This window comes from Cyprinodon tularosa, unplaced genomic scaffold (genome assembly GCF_016077235.1).
Source record: "Cyprinodon tularosa strain WSP-4 unplaced genomic scaffold, ASM1607723v1 ctg539, whole genome shotgun sequence".
NCBI lineage: Eukaryota > Metazoa > Chordata > Actinopteri > Cyprinodontiformes > Cyprinodontidae > Cyprinodon > Cyprinodon tularosa.
The window spans coordinates 772,960-792,726 of NW_024039273.1; the positions used below are offsets into that span (position 1 = coordinate 772,960).

A 19,767-nucleotide genomic window follows, 5' to 3' on the forward strand; every position below is an offset into this window, starting at 1 on the left:
GTCTCGCCTCCTTACGCTCTCTGGCATCCAGTGCATTAAAGTCAACCCCCATGACACTCAGAGAAGAGGCTGCAACCAGCAGCACGCCTGCTCTTTATACTTTGGGTCTCTATCTATAGGAAAGTGTCTTATCAGTGCGGGACCTCTCCTCAGCATTAACAGCAATTACCTCTCCTTGATTTAATGGAGCTGAGAGACCTGCTCCATTACTTATCCCAGCGAGGCAACCTTTCACTCCTCCCTGACTCCGCCCTCAATGCTCTGCTGGGATTCTCTCATGAGCCGCAGATGCTGCAAGACACCAGGCTGCGTACGGAGACCACCTATGAATAATTCACTCTCTGAAGGCCGGTAAAAAAAAAAAAGGCCTTCAGTTGTGTCGGTTTTTGTTGAGTCTCAGGCCCTGCTTAGCAGGTTACTTGCATACGAGTATTGACTTTTTCACCGTGCTACTTTGCTAGCAAGTCACCCCGATCACGTGACCCGTCAAATCGCGGCCTTTGCGGTTAGAAAATCTGATATATTATAGCAATTAGTTGTTCAGCCCTATTATGAATCCATATCGGGCGATTCAAAGGAAAATCGATTCTAATCGATTTTTTTTTTTTCAACCCAGTCCCAATATTTAGCTGAAACCAAATAAATCATCTTAAGGTCAGTTGAAACTTTCTATTTAAATCTGTTTTTGACATTCCTGAAGCAAACCTGTTGCTGTTTAAAGAAGCAACTTTAGTTTCAGCTCAACCTTTTAAAGACTTTTTGTGTCAGCATAGTGGATTTTGTTATCTAACATGGATTTAATAAAGGCGTGCCTAGTGTTGTTCATATAATTTCATGGTGCAGGAAACTTTATGTTGAAGCTAATGCTTATTTCACCTGCTAGCAGAGATGTTGTTCAAACTAGGGCACAACTTTTCTTACCGTTACCATATCGGGTTGAAAAGGTGAAGACTTTTATTCAGCTGTAAGAGGAAAAACGAGCAGGAAGCGGCAGTGACACAGTTGACTATGGCAGTCACTATAACTGACTGCCTGCTGCAGCGAGCGGCACAGACCTCCTGCTGCTGTGTGGACGGTGCCTGCTTCTTACAGCGACGCAAAGCTCTCCTCTGCAGCCTCCTGGGCTCTGATGGAGTTACCTAAAGTGATTCTCTCTCCATTTATTGCAGAGTGGATGTTTGGACAGCAGCCCACCTCTCAGAATGCATCTACACCGTCCTCCTGAGATGATGAAACCAGCTCACTCTATTAATCATGCAGCAGACTAGACCCGTACAGTGTAAAGATTCAATTGCAAAGTAAATGAATTAGAGGAAAGTGAATTGCTGTATTGAAGTATAGAGTCAAGCAGGAGCAGAGGAGGCGGACAGCAGGTGGTCAATACAGCAACCTGATCAAGCCCTGCAGAAAACGGTCTCAGTGGAGGTTAGGGGGGGTTCAGGAAGGCAGGGACAAGTTTGTTCTGGAAGAAAGTCCTGCTAATAGATCATCTAATGGAGAACTGGGATAGTTCCATTGAAAAACATAACTCACTATATCCACCACCAGGTTACAGAAGGAGAAACCTTTCTGAGAATACACACAGTTAACAACAAAATACACACAATTAAACATTAATAGCATTTATTAAGTGGATGGAATACAAATCTACATGAATTTTTTTTCCTACTACTATAAATGTAGATGTGAAGATGTATGGAAAGCTGTGAGCAAAAGTGCAGAAAAAAAAGAAACAAGCCTACTATATCACCAGGAGTTTCTCTGTTTCAAACGAAAAACTAAAAATTGCTGAAAACAAACATGATCCAAAAAATTTCTGTTTTAATTTTCCTCTCAAAGCCAGCAGGAGTTTGAAAACAACCTCTGGGAATCATCTGCTCTCTGCTTCATTCTATCTCTAACGTTCTGCTCTCTCTGCTTTTTCTCATAGTAGCTTCATCTGGTCTGTTCCTGTTTGGCTGTGACTCCATCCTGGAGAGAAATATCAGCTGTGCTGCTGCCATCAACACCTTTGTTTCTAGATGTTGGAGCTTGGCCTGTTTTCCAGTGTAGTCCTGTTTCTCTGACTGTCACTAACTGGATGTGCTCTCTTCATCCTCTGACATGGGAGCTGGCTCGGAGCTCGTCTGCCTGGTTGTGTGTTTCCTGGACGGGGCCGCCTGTGGAGCTGGTTGACAGTTGCCTTTTGTATCTATGCTTCTTTTTCTATGTCTGCTTCTGTCTCCTTGAACCCCAGTGGGCCTCAGCAGATGGCCGCTCACACTGAGCCTGGTTCTGCTGGAGGTTTCTTCCTGTTCAAAGGGAGTTTTTCCTCTCCACTGTCGCTACAAGCATGCTTAGTGTGAGGGATTGCTGAAGAGTCAATGAGTCGATGCAATCAGCTGGTTTTCCTTAGATAGAAAACTTTGAATCAATCTGACTGGATGATCTGGTGAACTGTAAAGAGACCTGAGATGACATGATGTGAATTGGAGCTATAGAAATAAACTGAATAGAATTGAATTCATGGGTTCTCCTCACGTTTACAGAGCAGAACCAGACTTGTCTGATGCATCAGAGAGCTGTCAGGTAACCAGATCATCTCATCATAGAGCCGCGCTGCTCAGCCAATCAGCTGATAAATGCAGTGTCTATTTTCTGGATAGAAACGGTGCAGAGGTCTAGATGTCTCATTTCTGGGGGTTTAAGTCAGATCGTAGAGCAGAGATAGTTTACTACACGCAGGACTCATAATTTAGAGGAAGAGTCCTTCATCATGTGGTTTCCTTATGTTGCTTTGAGGAACGCGTTTGTAATTGAATGTCATCTTGTTGAGCTGGTTAGAAAACCCCAGGCGGCGGTGTTGGCCGTCTCCAGGCGGCGGTGTCGGCCGTCTCCAGGCGGCGGTGTCGGCCGTCTCCAGGCGGCGGTGTCGGCCGTCTCCAGGCGGCGGTGTCGGCCGTCTCCAGGCGGCGGTGTCGGCCGTCTCCAGGCGGCGGTGTCGGCCGTCTCCAGGCGGCGGTGTCGGCCGTCTCCAGGCGGCGGTGTCGGCCGTCTCCAGGCGGCGGTGTCGGCCGTCTCCAGGCGGCGGTGTCGGCCGTCTCCAGGCGGCGGTGTCGGCCGTCTCCAGGCGGCGGTGTCGGCCGTCTCCAGGCGGCGGTGTCGGCCGTCTCCAGGCGGCGGTGTCGGCCGTCTCCAGGCTGTAATTAGCTGGACTGAGGTGAATGATGTGGAGGAGGCTAGGAATCCATCTGGGTTTGAATGACATGACCATTAGATGCTTTAAATGAAACGAGGTGAACTGTACTGCTGTCTTCATTCTGAAAACACAGATTAATTAATCTAGTAATTAGTGGCACACTTGACTTTTACTATCTAGTATAGAGGAAATATTAGAATTTCTCTACGTTGTGAAGAAATGATGATTTGTGGAAAATAAGGCCTCCCAGTGCAGCCCTGCCTCATCTGTTAATGAAACCTTCAGCCTCCAACTTTCCTCTACTTGGATCAGATCAGACCCGGCACTGAGACCTGGACAGTTTGCTGGCCTAGTCGATGAGGTCATCTGCCTTTCCTTTTTTATATACATTTTTTTATTTGCTTATGACATGAAAGGAGTGTTTTTAATGTACACAGAATATAGAATGTAACTTTTACAGGTCTGTCATGCAAAGCAGTTCATCTTTCTACATGACTTTCCAACAACCAGTATCTTTTATTAGTTTTTTTTCTTACCTTTTCTATCCATTCTCGTTTCTAGTGCTGCAACTAATGATTAGTTTGCAAATTGATTAATTTGTCAAATTTCTTTTTTTTATTTAGCTATAGAAATAAACTTAATAGAATTGAAATATATATATATATATGTATGTATATAGTGGAAATAAAATCTGTTTTCATTCTAGATGTTTTTCCTTTTTGCTGTAACGGCTTTGTCTTTTTTTAAAGTCTCTACCAGCTAACCAGGCATCTAAGTCTGGGATCTTCATGCAGGTGATTTAAAGTGAGGCGTTGGTAACTGATGATGTCACTAACGTTAACGTCTTCTGTTTTAGGGTGGAGCGCTCCACAGACCAGGTCATTAAGCCGGTGAATGTAGAGGCCTTGTCCAAATGGGTGGGGAAGATTCCAGCGGACGTGGTGAGGGACATGGCCGCCATCGCCCCCATGCTGTCTAGGCTGGGCTACGATCCACACGCCAACCCCCCCAACTACGGTCAGCCCGACCCCCACGTGTTGGACAACACCCGGAGGGTGAGTGACTCTAGTCTGGATTTGGTTTGAAGTCACATTCATTTGTGGACTGAAGTTAAACTAGGAGGTTTTTAAGTTGTTTTTTTATTTATTTTGTATTTATTTATTTTTATTATTTTGAAGCTTAAATACGTTGATGCTCTGTAGCAGAAGGGTCCGAGCAGAGCGGTCATGAATGCTACGTTCAGACCACATGCAGCAGGAGCAGCTAAACGCACGTGCTGCTTCATTTTTGATGCTTGTACCAGTTTAGTTCTGACGCGCGGCTGAAGCATCTTGCTGCTCTAGCTGCTCGGTGGTAAAGTGGGTCTGATGCGCGGTGGGCGGAGCTACCCTATCCTTTCTCTGCCTGGAACAATGGCAGCTATATTAGCTGTGATCAGCGGGTAGAAAGTAGTTAGAATCTCTGTTGAAGTGAGAAAGTCCTCCTGAAAACATGGTCTGTGCAGTCAGTTCATCCAGATTACCATCCTGCCTTCAAAGATTATTTCTCTGTGGGAGCCGCTCAGACCCCCACATACCGGCGCTGCGCTGTCACTGGGAATCCCCAGCAGCAGCTGCCTCAGGCCCGGGAGCCTCTTGACGGTTTTTTTACTATTCACGGCGGCTGGAAGGCGTTTTTCACGTATATGATCCAAACTGCAGGCACCAGGTTACATTTTTCCAACTCCAGCAGCTGCTGTCTTCGCAGCGTGTCAGGCGCCTCAGCTGCCTTGCCTTGCTGCATGTCAACCATTGGCTACCTGTAAACTAGCTGCTTCTGCTGCCTCTGCTGCTTTAGGTTTGAATGTAGCATAGTTGCTGATTAAGATCTGCTGTGCTACGTTCTGAGATCACGTGAAGGAAGCAGCAAAAGCAGCTCGTTTACATACAAAGTCAAGGCGCATAAAAAGTCCTGCGGCACATCTTCACGCATCTGAGCAGCTAAAGCAGCAGTTTGTCAGCATCTGAGGCGCTTCAGAATCAGCAGATGCTGCAGTTGGAAACATTAAATTATTGCTGCAGGACGCGCCGCATCAACCAATGAGAGAAGCTGATCTGGGAGCTGGCAGGGAGTCGGACGCAGCACTGCTGATGCAGAGCGCTATGATCACTCCTCTGAAACAGTTTATTAACGCCTAAATTAACTTCAAATGTAGAAACCTGCCGGCAGAATATGTTGGCTATTATTATCCTGCTGCCTGCAGTTTTTATTCCTGAAAATACCGATGGTGATTTTATCACCCCCCATGGTTACATGGATGACTAATATCTGCACTGATTCTGAAGTTACACGTTATTCTACATCATATTTCAGTTATTGTGTGTTTTCAGCTCTGCGTCTGTGTGCAGGCTGGTGTTTCGCTCAGCTCCTGGTTACTAAGCGGTTGTTGTGTTGGTGTTTGGTGGAGCGTTATGGGATCCTGTTAGAGGGCGAGGCTGCTGCAGATCAACCTGTTTCTTTCCTCAAGCTTTTTTCTCCATCCGCCTTCATCCAAACATGTGAACCTGCAGAAAGTTTCCAACCGTCAGGAAGTGAATCAATCACTCACTCTTTTAAAATGTAAATCCCTTTATTGTCCCACAGTGGAGAAATTCCCTCTCTGCATTTAAACCCTCCCCCTGGGGAGCAGTGGGCTGCCATTGTGCGGCACCCGGGGAGCAGGGTGGGGTTAAGGGTCTTGCTCAGGGACCCAGAGTAGAGGCCGTGGGGATTGAACCGGGGACTTGCAGCCTTCTCTGACCACAGAGCACTGCTCTGACCAATAGCCATGATAGCGGGAAGGAATCAACTCAGTTGCTGCATTGTAGGTTTTTGAAAGCTGAAATCTGAGTCAGATTTAAGGTTGGTTTTTCTTTCTTAACATAGATGGCTTCCTTCACGCCCCTCTCAAACCACCGGTCTTCTTTGTCCAAAATGTGAACAATCCCCCCTCCCCCAAAAAAATAAGTGGAGTAGAAACACCGTGCGTCTCAAATGTGAAACACAATACGACTACATAATATGGATTAACCGATCTATCTTCAAACATCGCACGACAAACAATCACAATGCACGTAAGACGGGAAACGTTAGCCTTTAGATGCAAAACCCCATCATGCATCACAACATATTTTTGCTAAATATTCAAACATAAATCCTCCAAATATCAGAGGAAAATTGTAGTTTGGTTTAAAGAAAGCATTTTAGTTTTATTCTAATTTAGTTTTTTGCAAGGATTTTTCAGTTTGAAGAAATAGAAAATGACATCATAAGCCAACCGTCACCAGGCTGAGCATGACAAGGAAGGGCTATATATACTGCATGCATCATTTAGGTAGTTAATATTGGATTATTTCTGTAGCTCCTTCAGTTATTTACTGTCACAGGTAGGAGCTTCGGCCAGAGAGGAAGTGTTGGGGCCGCTAAGATTTAAGGAGCCCTCACACGCTGAGATTAGGACCGGCCCACCGGGCAAATGGCCGCCATCACAGATTACCAACTGAGCCTGGTTGAACTGCAGACACCACTCCGCTCAGATTAGGTCTGGGTGTTTGGTCTTTAGGATGAACTAGTCTCTGTTTCAGGGTCTGTTTGGTTTGACATGTTCTGGGATTTTGTGTTTGGAGAAAATCCTCTGGAGTTTTTCAGAGAATCTGGGATGGAGATGTTTTTGCATTTAAATTCTCAGTTATGTTCTGCTGCTTGTTTTTTAGATTTCCTTCCTGATTTGACAAACTTTGAAGATCATCTTTGATGCATTTCTGTTCTTTGTTCTTTAGGCTCAAATTAAGGGTAATTATACTGAATTAAAGAAATCTTGACTTATTTCTATCAGTTTATTTCAGTGTGACACAGCAGTGTGCTGCAGATGGAAAAAGCAGCGGTGTTCCTTTAAGACGCCTCCGTCAGAGCTCCAGCTGAGATGCAGAAAGAATGTGGACTGTTTTTCTCAGCATAACCTCTCCCCCACTGGAGAGCCGTCCAAACATTTCTGGGCTCATTTCTTTGCAGGAACCAGAGCTGGCTCCAGATATCTGGATCTGTGCGTTCAGCTGTGGGGGCTTTTATCTCCCCCTGCAGACATGTCAGATGAGACGTCTTAGTTCTCAGGGGTTTTTCTCAATGAAACACGGAGCGTTTTGTTGTTTCTCAGAGATGCTGTAGCGTCTGTTTCACGGTTATTCTGTCTGTTATTTCAGAGGATAAACGATAAACGAAGCTTTAGGTTTGGTTTAACAGCTCTCTGTCCTTGAAGGCAACGTGTTTGATCAATGTAGCCCAGATGATTTATGGTTGGGTTGCTTCGTCTTGATGTTTGGCATCTTAATTGCTTTTCCATTTGTTGCACTAATCCCAGAGGAGAAGGGTGGGCAGGAGAGAAAGACTAAACTCTGTGGATTTTCCCTCAGCAGTGACCTGAGTGGAAAGTCTGTGGATTCTGAGGAGGAATCTGTTCTTTCTTCATGTTAAAGTCTGACCTCCAACAGAAGGAGATTTAAAGCACGTTTTTGTCCAGGTTGTTCTGGTTTAACTAAAACCAACAGAAAGCTTCCAGGGTTTTGGTTCTGTGTGATTTAATGAACTGGATTAGATCGTAGATGTTTTTTTCCTTGATAGCTGAAAAACACCTTGTTTTGTTTTAGTGTTTTTCTAATGTTGGGTTGCAGAAGGTCACAGGCGTAGCGCAGGAGAGTCATGGCCGTCTCCCAGCTCACTAGAACGCGAGTACGGACTCGTGTTCTCATCAAGTCTGTTCTTGAGAAGAACCCAGGAAAGTCTGGACTCTGGGAGAACAGGAGCACGCAGAATAAATCTGGGTCTATTTGAATAGAAGCGTACTGATGACATCACCATATTCAAAGCTAGTCTGGAGCTGCATTTCCCCTCCTGGTATTAATAGTCTCTAGATAATAATAAATATGACTTTTTTCATTTAGTGGAGGAATAATAATGAGCACAGTCAGATAAACACAAATCAAATGAACATTTTACCAAATAAAACAATCAAACCTCCATCAGAACCAGAGAGAGGGCCGCTGCAGACGGGTTAATGTTAGCCCTGCTCGCTGTAGACGGGCTAATGTTAGCCCTAGCCAATTCAGACGGGCTAACGTTAGCCCTGGCCAAAAAAAAGAATAAGTAAAAATAAAAATAAAGCAGGTTTCTGGTGTCAGCAGATTGAGCGTCATGTCTGCTAGGAAGTGTGTTGGTGGTGGGCGTGAACGCAGGGAGGATCCATCACTCACCTTCTGGCTCACCCTATGATGGGGATGAAGTCTGGAGGAGAACTGACGGTTTCCTCCTGTGAACCCCCTTTATACCAAAACGCTGCCAATACGCCATTATACAGTAGCTGGAAGGTAGAAACACGTTCAGCGCTCGTCTGGAACACGGCAGATACGCTGATATGTTGGAGAGAAGTTCTGGATAAGTTACGCAGAAGTTACTCAGAGGTTTAGGATCAGCTAGACGCCACGACTGATGAGGAACTGACACTGAACGGATGTCAGCCATCAGATAACTGACCTGGAAGTGATGGCCTATAGATGGCAGATGCTGGCATATGACGTACGTTAACGTGTTTCAGCGTACTTCAGCGTTCTCATAACTTATTCAACGTATGGCAGCATTTTTGCCAGATTCTTCGTACATGAGGCGTATGCTGGTCTAAATCATCAAGGTGTGACAGCGGCTTTAGGTTTTTACCTCCCAGTGGTGATTTGTCAGCAGACGGCTGTGATTGAATGATATTGTTAGTAAATTAGCTCCGTGGTTCTTCTGTTGATCAGAAGCAGCTCAGAGTTTCCCTCTGATCATTAAGCCTCTTTATACAATCAGCTCATTCCTTAAACGTTTAGTTGCTCCATTGTCTTTCAGCTGCATGTTATGTTTCCCTCTCAGCATCGTGGGGTCGGGTGTGTTAACACTCCTTCCATGTGTCTGTGGGCCTGTTGACATGTCCTACATGCAGTAAATATCTGGTCTGTTCTTGCTCTGCTCTGTAAGGCTGCTGTGTTTCTGCAGTAGAGCTGCATGGTATGCTAACAGCGTGTTGAAGCCCGTCTGCTAGATTTATGCTGCGTACATCTGCAGCCCATCAATGGGATTTTCCAGCAGGGTTGGTTTCTTTGGCCTCTTTCTCTGCGTCTCTAGATTCTCAGTTAGTGATAAAAGCTTTACAGCTCTGTGGCATAAAGCCAACACCTCTACATCTATATTAGACTGCATCCTAAAGATGAAAGCAGACACATGGCTGCTGTGAATGAAGTCGAGGTTTTGGCTCTAGAGCTTTTAGTCACTTTAGATAAATTATTCATCCAAAACTGATTTTCTTTCAAATGTTAATATGTTTCATAAATTGGGTAATGGAGTGTTTTACAAGGAGTAACGAGCAAACAGAAACTGAGAAGGTCTGAGCAAAGTATAGAAAAGCTAAACAGATTTATGGAAACAATAAGAAGCAAGGAAATAATCATTTTTTTAGCCCTGATGGGAATTTATATTTTTGGTTCAGAATTAACGTGGCTCAGTCTTTTTTGTTCCACTTTTTGTTTCTTTTTCTCTTTTTTTCCCCCTTTCTCTTTATTTTTTTCTCCTTCCTCTTATTTTATTAAACTAAGGATTTGAATTAAAGTTTCTCCACATCTCTGGTTTACTAGCAGTTTTTTCCAGAGCTTGGAGCAGAAGAATGTTAATCATTTACATCCACTATATTTATTATAATTTAAAGGTGCAGTAGATCTTTTCTGATGCATTTTTAACCATGTAGCTTAATGATCTCCCCACAGCCGCTTAGCAAGCAGTGAAATAGAAAGTCTGGGAGTGAAACTAAATTAATTGTTCCCCGCTACAGTGAGAAATCAATGAATAACCTCAACCGATAATGGTTGACCACAAAAGACATGATTGGTTCCTGACACGTCAATCATGGTCGTCTGCTTGTCCCTCCCCCCCCTGTGAGCGTACCCTGACACACAAACGAATGCAACTGGCCTCGTTCTTCCCTTACCGGGCAGGCGGGGGAAGCACGGGGCCGCCAGTGTCCAGGCTAGCGTCACCGGGTCGGGTTCGGTCGCTCTGTCCCCAGCCCGGAGCTCACAGATCGGTTCTGCTGCACTGTATTCCACCAAAATCCCGCACCATTTGCATGAAAAGCAGGACATGTATGAGAAAAAGTCTGGTCAGCCTATTCACACCTAAAGCAGCAGAAACACGCCTGCTGCTACATTTATTGATGCTTTTGCAAGTTTAGTTCTGACGCGCGGCTGAAGCATCTTGCTGCTCTAGCTGCTCGGTGGTAAAGTGGGTCTGATGCGTGGTGGGCGGAGCTACCCTATCCTTTCTCTGCCTGGAACAATGGCAGCTATATTAGCTGTGATCAGCGGGTAGAAAGTAGTTAGAATCTATGTGGAAGTGAGAAAGTCCTCCTGAAAACATGGTCTGTGCAGTCAGTTCATCCAGATTACCATCCTGCCTTCAGAGATTATTTCTCTGTGGGAGCCGCTCAGACCCCCACATACCGGCGCTGCGCTGTCACTGGGAATCCCCAGCAGCAGCTGCCTCAGGCCCGGGAGCCTCCTCGCGGTTTGCAGCTGCAGAGGCGACCGGCTGGAAGGTGGTTTTCATGTCCATAATCCAAACTGCAGGCAGCAGGATAATAAAAGCCAACGTATTCTGCCAGCAGATTTCGGCATTTTAAGTTAATTTATGCGTTAATAAACCGGTTCATAGTGATCATAGCGCTCTGCATCATCAGTGCTGCCTGTCTCCCTGCCAGCAGCTCCTCCTGCTGCTCTAGACGTGCTGCAGACAGCGTACGCATTCATGTGGTTTCGAGGGGTTCGAAGGCAGAGGCTTGGTTGTGTCTGTTTAAATATATAGCTTGCTGGAACCGTTTTTCTAAAATCTCCTACAGCAGCTTTAAGAAAAAAAAACAAAATCCCTCCTGACTTGTCTGTCCTGAAGAGTTGCTGCTCCGGGCGACTCCATGTTGTGGGAAAGGTTGAATGATTTCTCTACAGCAGAGAATCTAAGGTCATCATGATGTGCGTCACTGGCTGACAGGAAGTGAACCAGAAGTCAGCTTTCAGGGACTGTATCTCGCTATAATCACGTCATAAATAATGCAGACGATGTAAAGAACCAGACCAAACGTCGCAGGCTAACAACCCAGGAAATAAGTATTAGAAGTAAATATTAGCCAGATGCTGAGCATTAGCCATCACCAGCTAACCTTTCTGATGGCAACAACCAGATGTTATGGGTGATTTTCTCATCCTGGAATATTTTTATTACTAATATGCTGGATTACTTTAATCTGTGGACCTTTATGGACGAATGGAGTATAAATAAGTGAAGATTGAATTTATAAAACAGCTTCTGGACGCCTTCAAAGGGATGTAGCTGTGGCTGCTTTGTCATGTTTACCTTTTGACATGCTGGTATATCTGTGTTAGTTGTGCTTTGGTGCTCGCTGTGACCATAAAATGAACTTGGTGGTTAAATTATGGAGAATCTAAGCTTTCCAACGGATTCTAACATGTTTATATTGACAAAATTTACTCTGAATTAAAAACACTGATCATTTATTGAACAGTATGTAATAATTTTATATTTAAAGTATTTTCAGAAGTTTGGATTCTGAAAATGACCAAACTTTTACTTTAAATGTAATGCTACTAAAATGTAGTTCCCCCAGAATAAGAAAAGAAAAAATAAGTTTTGCTAAATGTTGATTATTTAGCAAATGCAGTTAATTGCCCAGCTCTAATGGACTAGCATAAATAGATTTATATTAATAGTCGGGTTTCCTGACAAACACAGATGTACGGCGTCCTGACAGCCGTTTTCCTGCTTGGTAACTTTAGTAGAAAGCTAATGCTAATGATAAGCTAGCTGAGGAACAGCTGAGCTCCCTTCCTCCTGTGACACTGCCCCCTGGTGGCGATGCTAATACAGCGCTGCTTTCTGATCCCTCTCATTTATCTGTGTGATTTTCCTCCAAATGATTTTGCCTGAAACCAAAATAACCAAAGTTAGCAATAAAACATTGAAAGAGGTGCATAGTGGCGAGGAATCATTTTAAAATGAGGAAAAACAAACATTGTCGTTAATTCATTGGAGCTCAGCCACTTGTTAAAACATGTAGTGGTGTTTAACAACTGGTTGTTGTGTAAGACGTCTGGCTTCCTGCCTGGACGGTGGCGTTTACTTTGTCTGGTCTGGCTCTGGATCCGGAGAGCTCTGGCCTTGTTGCTGCAGGGACTGTTTGCTTTGTGGAGGCTGAGTGACCTGGATGATCAGGGAAGCGTTAACATGGTGTTTGTCCTCTGAGCGGCAGCCCACCTGCTCTTACTGGGCCGTAACCAGGCTGCTGCTCGGCTCTCAAATCTGTTTCACTTTGCAGATCTTCCAGGATAATCCAGCGTCTGGATTGGTTCCCTGCCTTCATCACATGAAGGATGATGTAGAATAGTTTCCCAAAAAGTTTTACTCTCCAAAGGATATATTTTTAATAATGTTGTCTTTTTTTTTTTAAAATGATGAATAGGAAATTATTTTCCAGAAACCAGCAGTGACTCCAGTTTTATTCATATGGTGGCTAAAAGGAACCACCACTGTTCCCAACAATCAGCTGTTCCATTCAGGAACATCTCTGATGTTGCTGCTATTTTCAAATATCCATTACTGGAAAATGTCCATAGCTGCATATTGGTTATTTATTCTCCAGTTTGATATTGTTAAAACCCTTTACAGGACTGTATTGTTTATATTTTAACTTTTTACTGTTATGTTATTCTTAGACTTTTTTCTGAGGTCCACATTTGTGTGACTATTTTTAATAATCTTTTTGCTGCTGCAAATTTCCCCATTGTGGGACAATAAAGAGATTTTCTATTCTAAGAATAAAGCAGTGCAGAGAGATATCTGTCCTTAGAAGATCCTGGAGGCTGAACTTTACATGCTGCACGAGTCCATAGAAAAACGTCTCAGATGAACCTGAATGATGGCTGCTGAGCGAAGACGACCAGAGGAAATGATGTCACAGGCGGCAGGTGTTTGCTGATTTTTAAAGACTTGATCTGAGGCTGTGGGAACATTTGGTGAGAAGGTCTGAGAGTTTTACCTGAAAAGGAGACCGAGGAGGTCGATCTGTTGGTGGAAAATCAATTCTATTCAGTTTATTTCTATAGCTCCAATTCACATCATGTCATCTCAGAGTTGCAGAGTGCTGTTTAAAATAACAATAGATTCTGAACCATGGTAGAAAATTTGTTTCTGCCTTCCAGAATACCAGTCTGTAAGACATACAAAGAAAGCATGCAGTTCAACATCCTAGTCAATGTTTACATATTGCCTTATATATACAGCATTGCAGGTGCTTCTCCAAATTGTCCTAAATGTAATTTAATTAAATTCTATTCAGTTTATTTCTATAGCTCCAATTCACATCATGTCATCTCAGGTCACTTTCCAGTTCACCAGATCATCCAGTCAGATTGATTCAAAGTTTTCTATCTAAGGAAAACCAGCTGATTGCATCGACTCATTGACTCTTCAGCAATCCCTCACACTAAGCATGCTTGTAGCGACAGTGGAGAGGAAAAACTCCCTTTGAACAGGAAGAAACCTCCAGCAGAACCAGGCTCAGTGTGAGCGGCCATCTGCTGAGGCCCACTGGGGTTCAAGGAGACAGAAGCAGACATAGAAAAAGAAGCATAGATACAAAAGGCAACTGTCAACCAGCTCCACAGGCGGCCCCGTCCAGGAAACACACAGCCAGGCAGACGAGCTCCGAGCCAGCTCCCATGTCAGAGGATGAAGAGAGCACATCCAGTTAGTCACAGTCAGAGAAACAGGACTACACTGGAAAACAGGCCAAGCTCCAACATCTAGAAACAAAGGTGTTGATGGCAGCAGCACAGCTGATATTTCTCTCCAGGATGGAGTCACAGCCAAACAGGAACAGACCAGATGAAGCTACTATGAGGAAAAGCAGAGAGAGCAGAACGTTAGAGATTGAACTAACAGATTCTGCAGAGTGGGAGAATAGAGATAGAATGAAGCAGAATGATGAAAATATTAATGCCACTCGGGTATAATTAGGAGGAAGCCGTTGAGCTGTGAGAATCTATGATGGCAGAATAAGGACAGATCAATGCTGCAGGATCAGGCTGCATCATTAAGGCTCCAGGAAGCCAAACATGATTACGATGAGGAAGAACCGTCCTTCATCATCCCATCTCATTACTACCTCTGAGGAGAAGCTGGGAACTTATTGATCTATATATCCATTTCTCACCAGGGACCAGAACGACTCCAAAGCCGCTTCAGACCATTGATTGCGGCTTCCAGGCAAACCTGATGCTTCTGTTAGATGGAGCTGGAGGGCGCTATGCTAACCATCAGCCCTACAGAGACGAGGAAATCCTTTCTGTTTAAAGCTCACTGATTCAACAGGTTTCAGTTTGATCATGTTGATAATAATGGCTCTTTAAGCTCAGAGTACCACAGGGTTCATGTGATCAGCTGATGATACTCGGCTGTTGGTCCTTTAACCTGAGCAGGTGGAAAACCTGGATGAAAATGTGAAAACGGTCCTTTCCTCTGGAGCAGAAACTGTTCCTGGATCAGTTCCTCTGGAGGTTCGCTTCTTGCCGTTCACTTTGAGCTGCTATCATTTCAATGCTCTTACATCGAATCTGAACAACATTGAAGGCGTCTGATAGTTAATATGGTGTTAAATCACAGAGGAGATTGCTTCGTAACGGTCGCAGACTTGTGGATTAAATCGATTGGAAATTGTATCAATTGAGTGATTTTCTCATAGTAGCTTCATGTGGTCTGTTCCTGTTTGGCTGTGACTCCATCCTGGAGAGAAATGTGCTGCTGCCATCAACACCTTTGTCAGGGAGGGGTTGAGGTAAAGGGTGAAGGAGCAAAGCAGGGATGGAGATTTGTTTAGTTTCTAAGAGTCTCTGGAGGCGAATCGTCTCCCTGCAGAAGATCTGGATCCTAGACAGGAAGTGATCATCCACCTGTGGCGGTGGAGCTGATCTGCTGGACTCAACAATCAGGCTGCGACTCGCTTGGTCAGATCGAGGTCTGCTGAGATCGGCTGAACAGGAGGCGGGGCCAGGAGGCGGGGCCGGGATCCTCCTGTTTGATAAAGCAAGATGGTTGGACGTTCATGAGACGAACGTCGGCGAAATTCAGTGCGTTTGTATTTGATGTGAAATGACCTAAACAAGCTAATCATAAATTAAAAGTTAAACCTCATCAGACCCAGAAATGATTAGACTGGTTGATATGAAGATGATTTTAATTTGATTTATTTCACATTTTCAGACCCTGAAAGCAGCATCCAGAATTAGCACAGGACCAAAAAATGTTTTAGATTTAAACTTTGCAGAGCAGACATTTGTAATTTTTCAAACATTTAGGTTGAACATGGCGGCCCCCTGCTAAGGCCGTCCGTTCTCTGGATGACGCAGCAGGGTTGGATCGCGTTGCGACCTGTTCTCGGTGCATGTTGGTCTCTGCCAGGGCTGCAGTCTGAGCATCTCTGCTTAGCCTGCTGCCTCCGCATCCCGGCCCGGATAGAGAGGAAGAAAAGAAAACGTATGGATGGGTGAAAATGATGCGTTTAAATTGGTGCAGAAAACAAACCTGAATGTTTGAGGTAAAACGATCCGGGTTGAGGCGACGCTCCATTGGTTAAAACAGAGGCGGACGTTTCCTGAGCAGCTTAGCGGGAGAGACGCCGTCTGTTGACTGGAAAACAGAAAAACAGTCAGAAAGAGAAAATTAGAGGGATTTAATTCTTCAGCAGGTGACACAGTTCAGCAGCTCCAGTCCCCCACTGGAATCAGACCAGTTCCCACAGAAGATGGCGGCGAGTAGCTCAGCGTTTCTCCTGCTGGTGGGAGTCGGCGGCTTCTCGCTGCGTTTAACCTGCTGAGTCACTGGGAGCCGCTGGCAGCACCGCGCTGAGCTGCAGGCTGGAGGCGGCGCCACCTCACTTGGCGGCGGTGAGGAACTCCAACCTCATCACATCCACACAGCTAAGAGCTTTAGACTGGATTTAAAAGTTTGATCCTTTGATTTGAGTTAAATTAGCTTCTAAACCTGAATGCAGAAAAATTTGCATCTTGGAGGGAAACAGGAGGAAACCAGTGAGGAAACCAGTTCGGCTGCATCAGGTTAGAAGCTGACTGATCTAATGGGCCACGCCGTGCATCAATCCACATGAAGCAGCTCCGGCTGAAGCCTTGGATCCATCTGATTTATAGAGTTCAAGGCAGAGAGCGGTTGTCTGTTTGCAGTGGGCCGTTACCTCACTGTGAAACACGGCGGTGGCAGCATCATTATATTTTACTCAGCTGGAACAGAGAGGATGGTCTGAAAAGCAAACTAAGGAAAATTACTGCTGTAATCTTGTATTCTTTTAATGAACACTAAAGTTGAATCAGCATGAACCTCTGACGTTCTCCCAGGATGAACGGACGCCCAGATACAGGAACAATGAGGGAATATTAGTCAGGAATATATTAATATCAAGATCAAGGAGTCGTTTGGAGCACCGGGTTTAGAAAAAGGACTCGTTAATTCTGCTGAAGAAAAAACTCATTTAGAAAAGTAGTAAAAGTTATTTCCCTGCAGAGTTTTACAGCCATTTAAACGGCATGAAAACATGAACAGATGAAAATCTGCTGCTGGAAACCTGTTAACCAGGTCAGGGTTTCTCGGGTCGAGTTTTCCTCACTTTAAAGCTTCAAAGTTTAGCTTTTAAACATCACAAAGGTGTTTTTTTTATTTCTAAGGCTGCGTAGCATGAAGCTAGCCTGTTGTTGGATCCAGGCTGATAAATCAGCATCTCGCTGCGATCAACACTAAACAGGCTGGATGGTTCAGTGGGAAATGTTCAGCTGATGAATGAAGCTAATGGATCCGCCGCTCAGAGCCTGATGTCTGATGTCACAGGAAGCGGCGCTTTGATGCTCTCTGGTTCTGGAGGGGCGGTCCATCTGAGGCTCCATCAGAACCTCTGAACCAGACTGGTTCCTCGTCTGCATTTGAGGCGCCGTCGGCACCGCCGCCCTGAGCTGCAGGCGTCTGGCTCTAACAGAACCGGTTTCACCTCTGGGTCCTTTCAGTCCAGCAGACTTACAGTAGCAGCCATTCAAAATGGCCGTTCCCAGTCAAACGCCAGCGAATATCAGCCCACTTCCCTGCAACTTCCAGCCAATGGAGTGACCCCCCCCACTTTCAATATGTTAGTACAAAGATTGATGTTTAAAAAGGAAAGTAGGGAACTTTTAAATGGCTCCTACTGCTGTGTTCATTCCCTGCTGTGAAACCGTAGAGCTAGAATCACAACCAGCAAACATTTGGACGGTTATTGTTTCGTCCAATCAGCTTGGAGCTCCTGCTATGGTGACAAAAGGTGAACAGCTCACCTGTTCTCTGGTGCAAAGAGAAAATCCTGAAAGCTCTGATTTGTGTGAAGCTGAGGACAGACTGGACCTTTCAGTGGGTCAGTCTGATTACCTGTTACTGGGAGACGGGAAGCAGATGGTCTGCAGAGACTGGGAGGAAAGAGTCGCCTCCTTTGTTTGAAGCTACTCCATTTTTGATCAGAGGGTGAAAGCAGGAGCAGCTCCTCCTTAAGAAGCTCAGCCCAGCAGGGATGGTTTTTAACATCCAAAATAAATCCTGATAAATCAGGAGACGTGTAAATCTGTTACCAAGTTCAGAAGCTTTTCTCTTATTTTTGTGGTTTAGAAACGTTTTCTTCTTCGTTTCTCCATAAAGGAATAAATCCAGAAATGCTGCCAGCAGCCATGAGGCGGATCAATGAAAGCTGAGCTCCCTCTCTGTCCTCAGGATGAAAACTTTCCTCCTTTTCTCACCTTTTTTACTTTAATCTCTGATCCTCCGTATAGTTTTTCATATTTTGTGCCAAATGTTTGTCCAATCAGAGCCTGACTGTCTGTTGATGGAGGGGGGCAGTCGGCCGTCCATTAACAGGCCGCTCCATGTTTCCTGTTCATCATCCACCCCCCCTCTGAAGCTCTCTCTGTTTTCCAGGTCTATAAAGGGGAATTTCAGCTCCCAGAATTCCTGAAGGAGCAATCTCAGGTACAGTAGCCCTCCTGTCTGTTGCTGTTTATTTTTTTTTTTTGGTTTTCTCTCTGATTCTGCTTTTTTTTTTTTTTTTTGCTGTGTGGAAGATGGGACTCCATCTGCTTCCAGTCCTTCATCGTCTCATCGCTGCCTGTTGTTGCTTTTCTGCTGTTTTCTCCCTTTTTTTTCTCTTTCTGTTTTCTTTTGGTTGTAGGACTTTTCTGCCCCCTGCTGGCAGCTGGATGAATCGACCTTAGTGTTTAGTTCTGAGATGCTTCCATCTATTTTTTTTATTTGTGTTAAATCTGCTGTTTTTTTTTACTTTTTTTATTTTTTTATATCTATATATATTCTGCGTTTTGCCTCTAATTTAGGGCTGATGCTAAAAGCTGTTTTTTTTTTTTCTTTCTCAGATCCAGAAATCTGTAGAAAAGCCCAAACCGCTTTAGAAGCAGAGGAACGATTTGCACCGACGCACAAAGGTACAGTTCACGTTTCTAACAGATCGGACTCAATTCCAAACATCCCTAAATAGTGATGAAAGAAATTTAATAGAAAGAGCTGAAGTTGCATTGCTGCTGCTTTATTTGTGATTAATTTCCATGTTGACAAACACACCAAAGCCTGAAAGTTTATTTTCTCAAATCAAACCTCCTAATTAGCTCAGAAAATGAGGCCTAACGATCGCCATGAATTGTCCTAATCTGTCCAGGACCCAGCAGAGCGGCGGCTCAGACGTCTTTGAGCGCCGTCAGCACAACGCTCCTCTTCTTCCTCCTGTGGGCTGCTCTCCCTCCTCTTCCTCAGGAGGACCCCCGGCCTTTAATGTTGTACCTTAACGTGAGGAACGGCGCCGTTTCTCAGCACCACTGAATGTCTGCTGATGTCATCATGTGTCACACCAATCATGGCGTTTGTAGGAGCGACTTCTGGATGTTTAGAGAAAAACACACAAACTGTGATTCTGTTGTAAGAAACTACAGTGAACTGAAATCAACCAGTATTTATGAACAGGAGAACTTTTTGAAGCTGCAATATCTATTTTAATGTTTTTGTTTTTCCTGCCCTTTTATTGTGCAATGCCATGGGTACTGTTTAGTTCAATGTATCAAGGCGATAAATTATGCTTTTTAAGAAAATATCCCAGTCTGTTGCTTTTCTTTATTAGAAATCTGGAGAATGAATAAAAACTTCAGTTTTCACCAATAAAATGGAAACACTGCCGGTGATGTCTCCACTAGGGGGCAGCGTAGAGCTGGTTAGAAGCTCAGCTCTTTGGAAGGATTAAATGTGTAGTGGAGGATTTTCAGGAATTTCTGAAAAGACCCGCCTTCTCTACTTTATTTTTTTTTTAAGTTTTTAAAGTCGTATGGAAGTCATTTTTAAATGTCAAATCATTCTGGCTCAGACATATATATAAATGTTCTCTTTATCAGATAATATTG

The 19,767-nt window shown here is 44.4% G+C and overlaps 1 protein-coding gene across 2 annotated transcripts in view; it reads left to right on the forward strand.

The window, feature by feature from the left end:
- The window catches only part of tpst1 (tyrosylprotein sulfotransferase 1), a 43,460-nt gene extending 23,997 nt beyond the window's left edge, over positions 1-19,463 (forward strand). The window contains exons 3-6 of one of the 2 annotated variants that reach the window (XM_038304609.1): positions 4,035-4,233; positions 18,287-18,337; positions 18,736-18,804; positions 19,035-19,463. In XM_038304609.1, the coding sequence (XP_038160537.1) occupies positions 4,035-4,233; positions 18,287-18,337; positions 18,736-18,771 (286 nt within the window). In that variant the 3' untranslated portion in view covers positions 18,772-18,804; positions 19,035-19,463. The remainder of the gene's footprint in view (positions 1-4,034; positions 4,234-18,286; positions 18,338-18,735; positions 18,805-19,034) is intronic. The other variant, XM_038304610.1, reaches the window with a different exon arrangement.
- The last annotated feature ends 304 nt before the right edge of the window (positions 19,464-19,767 follow it).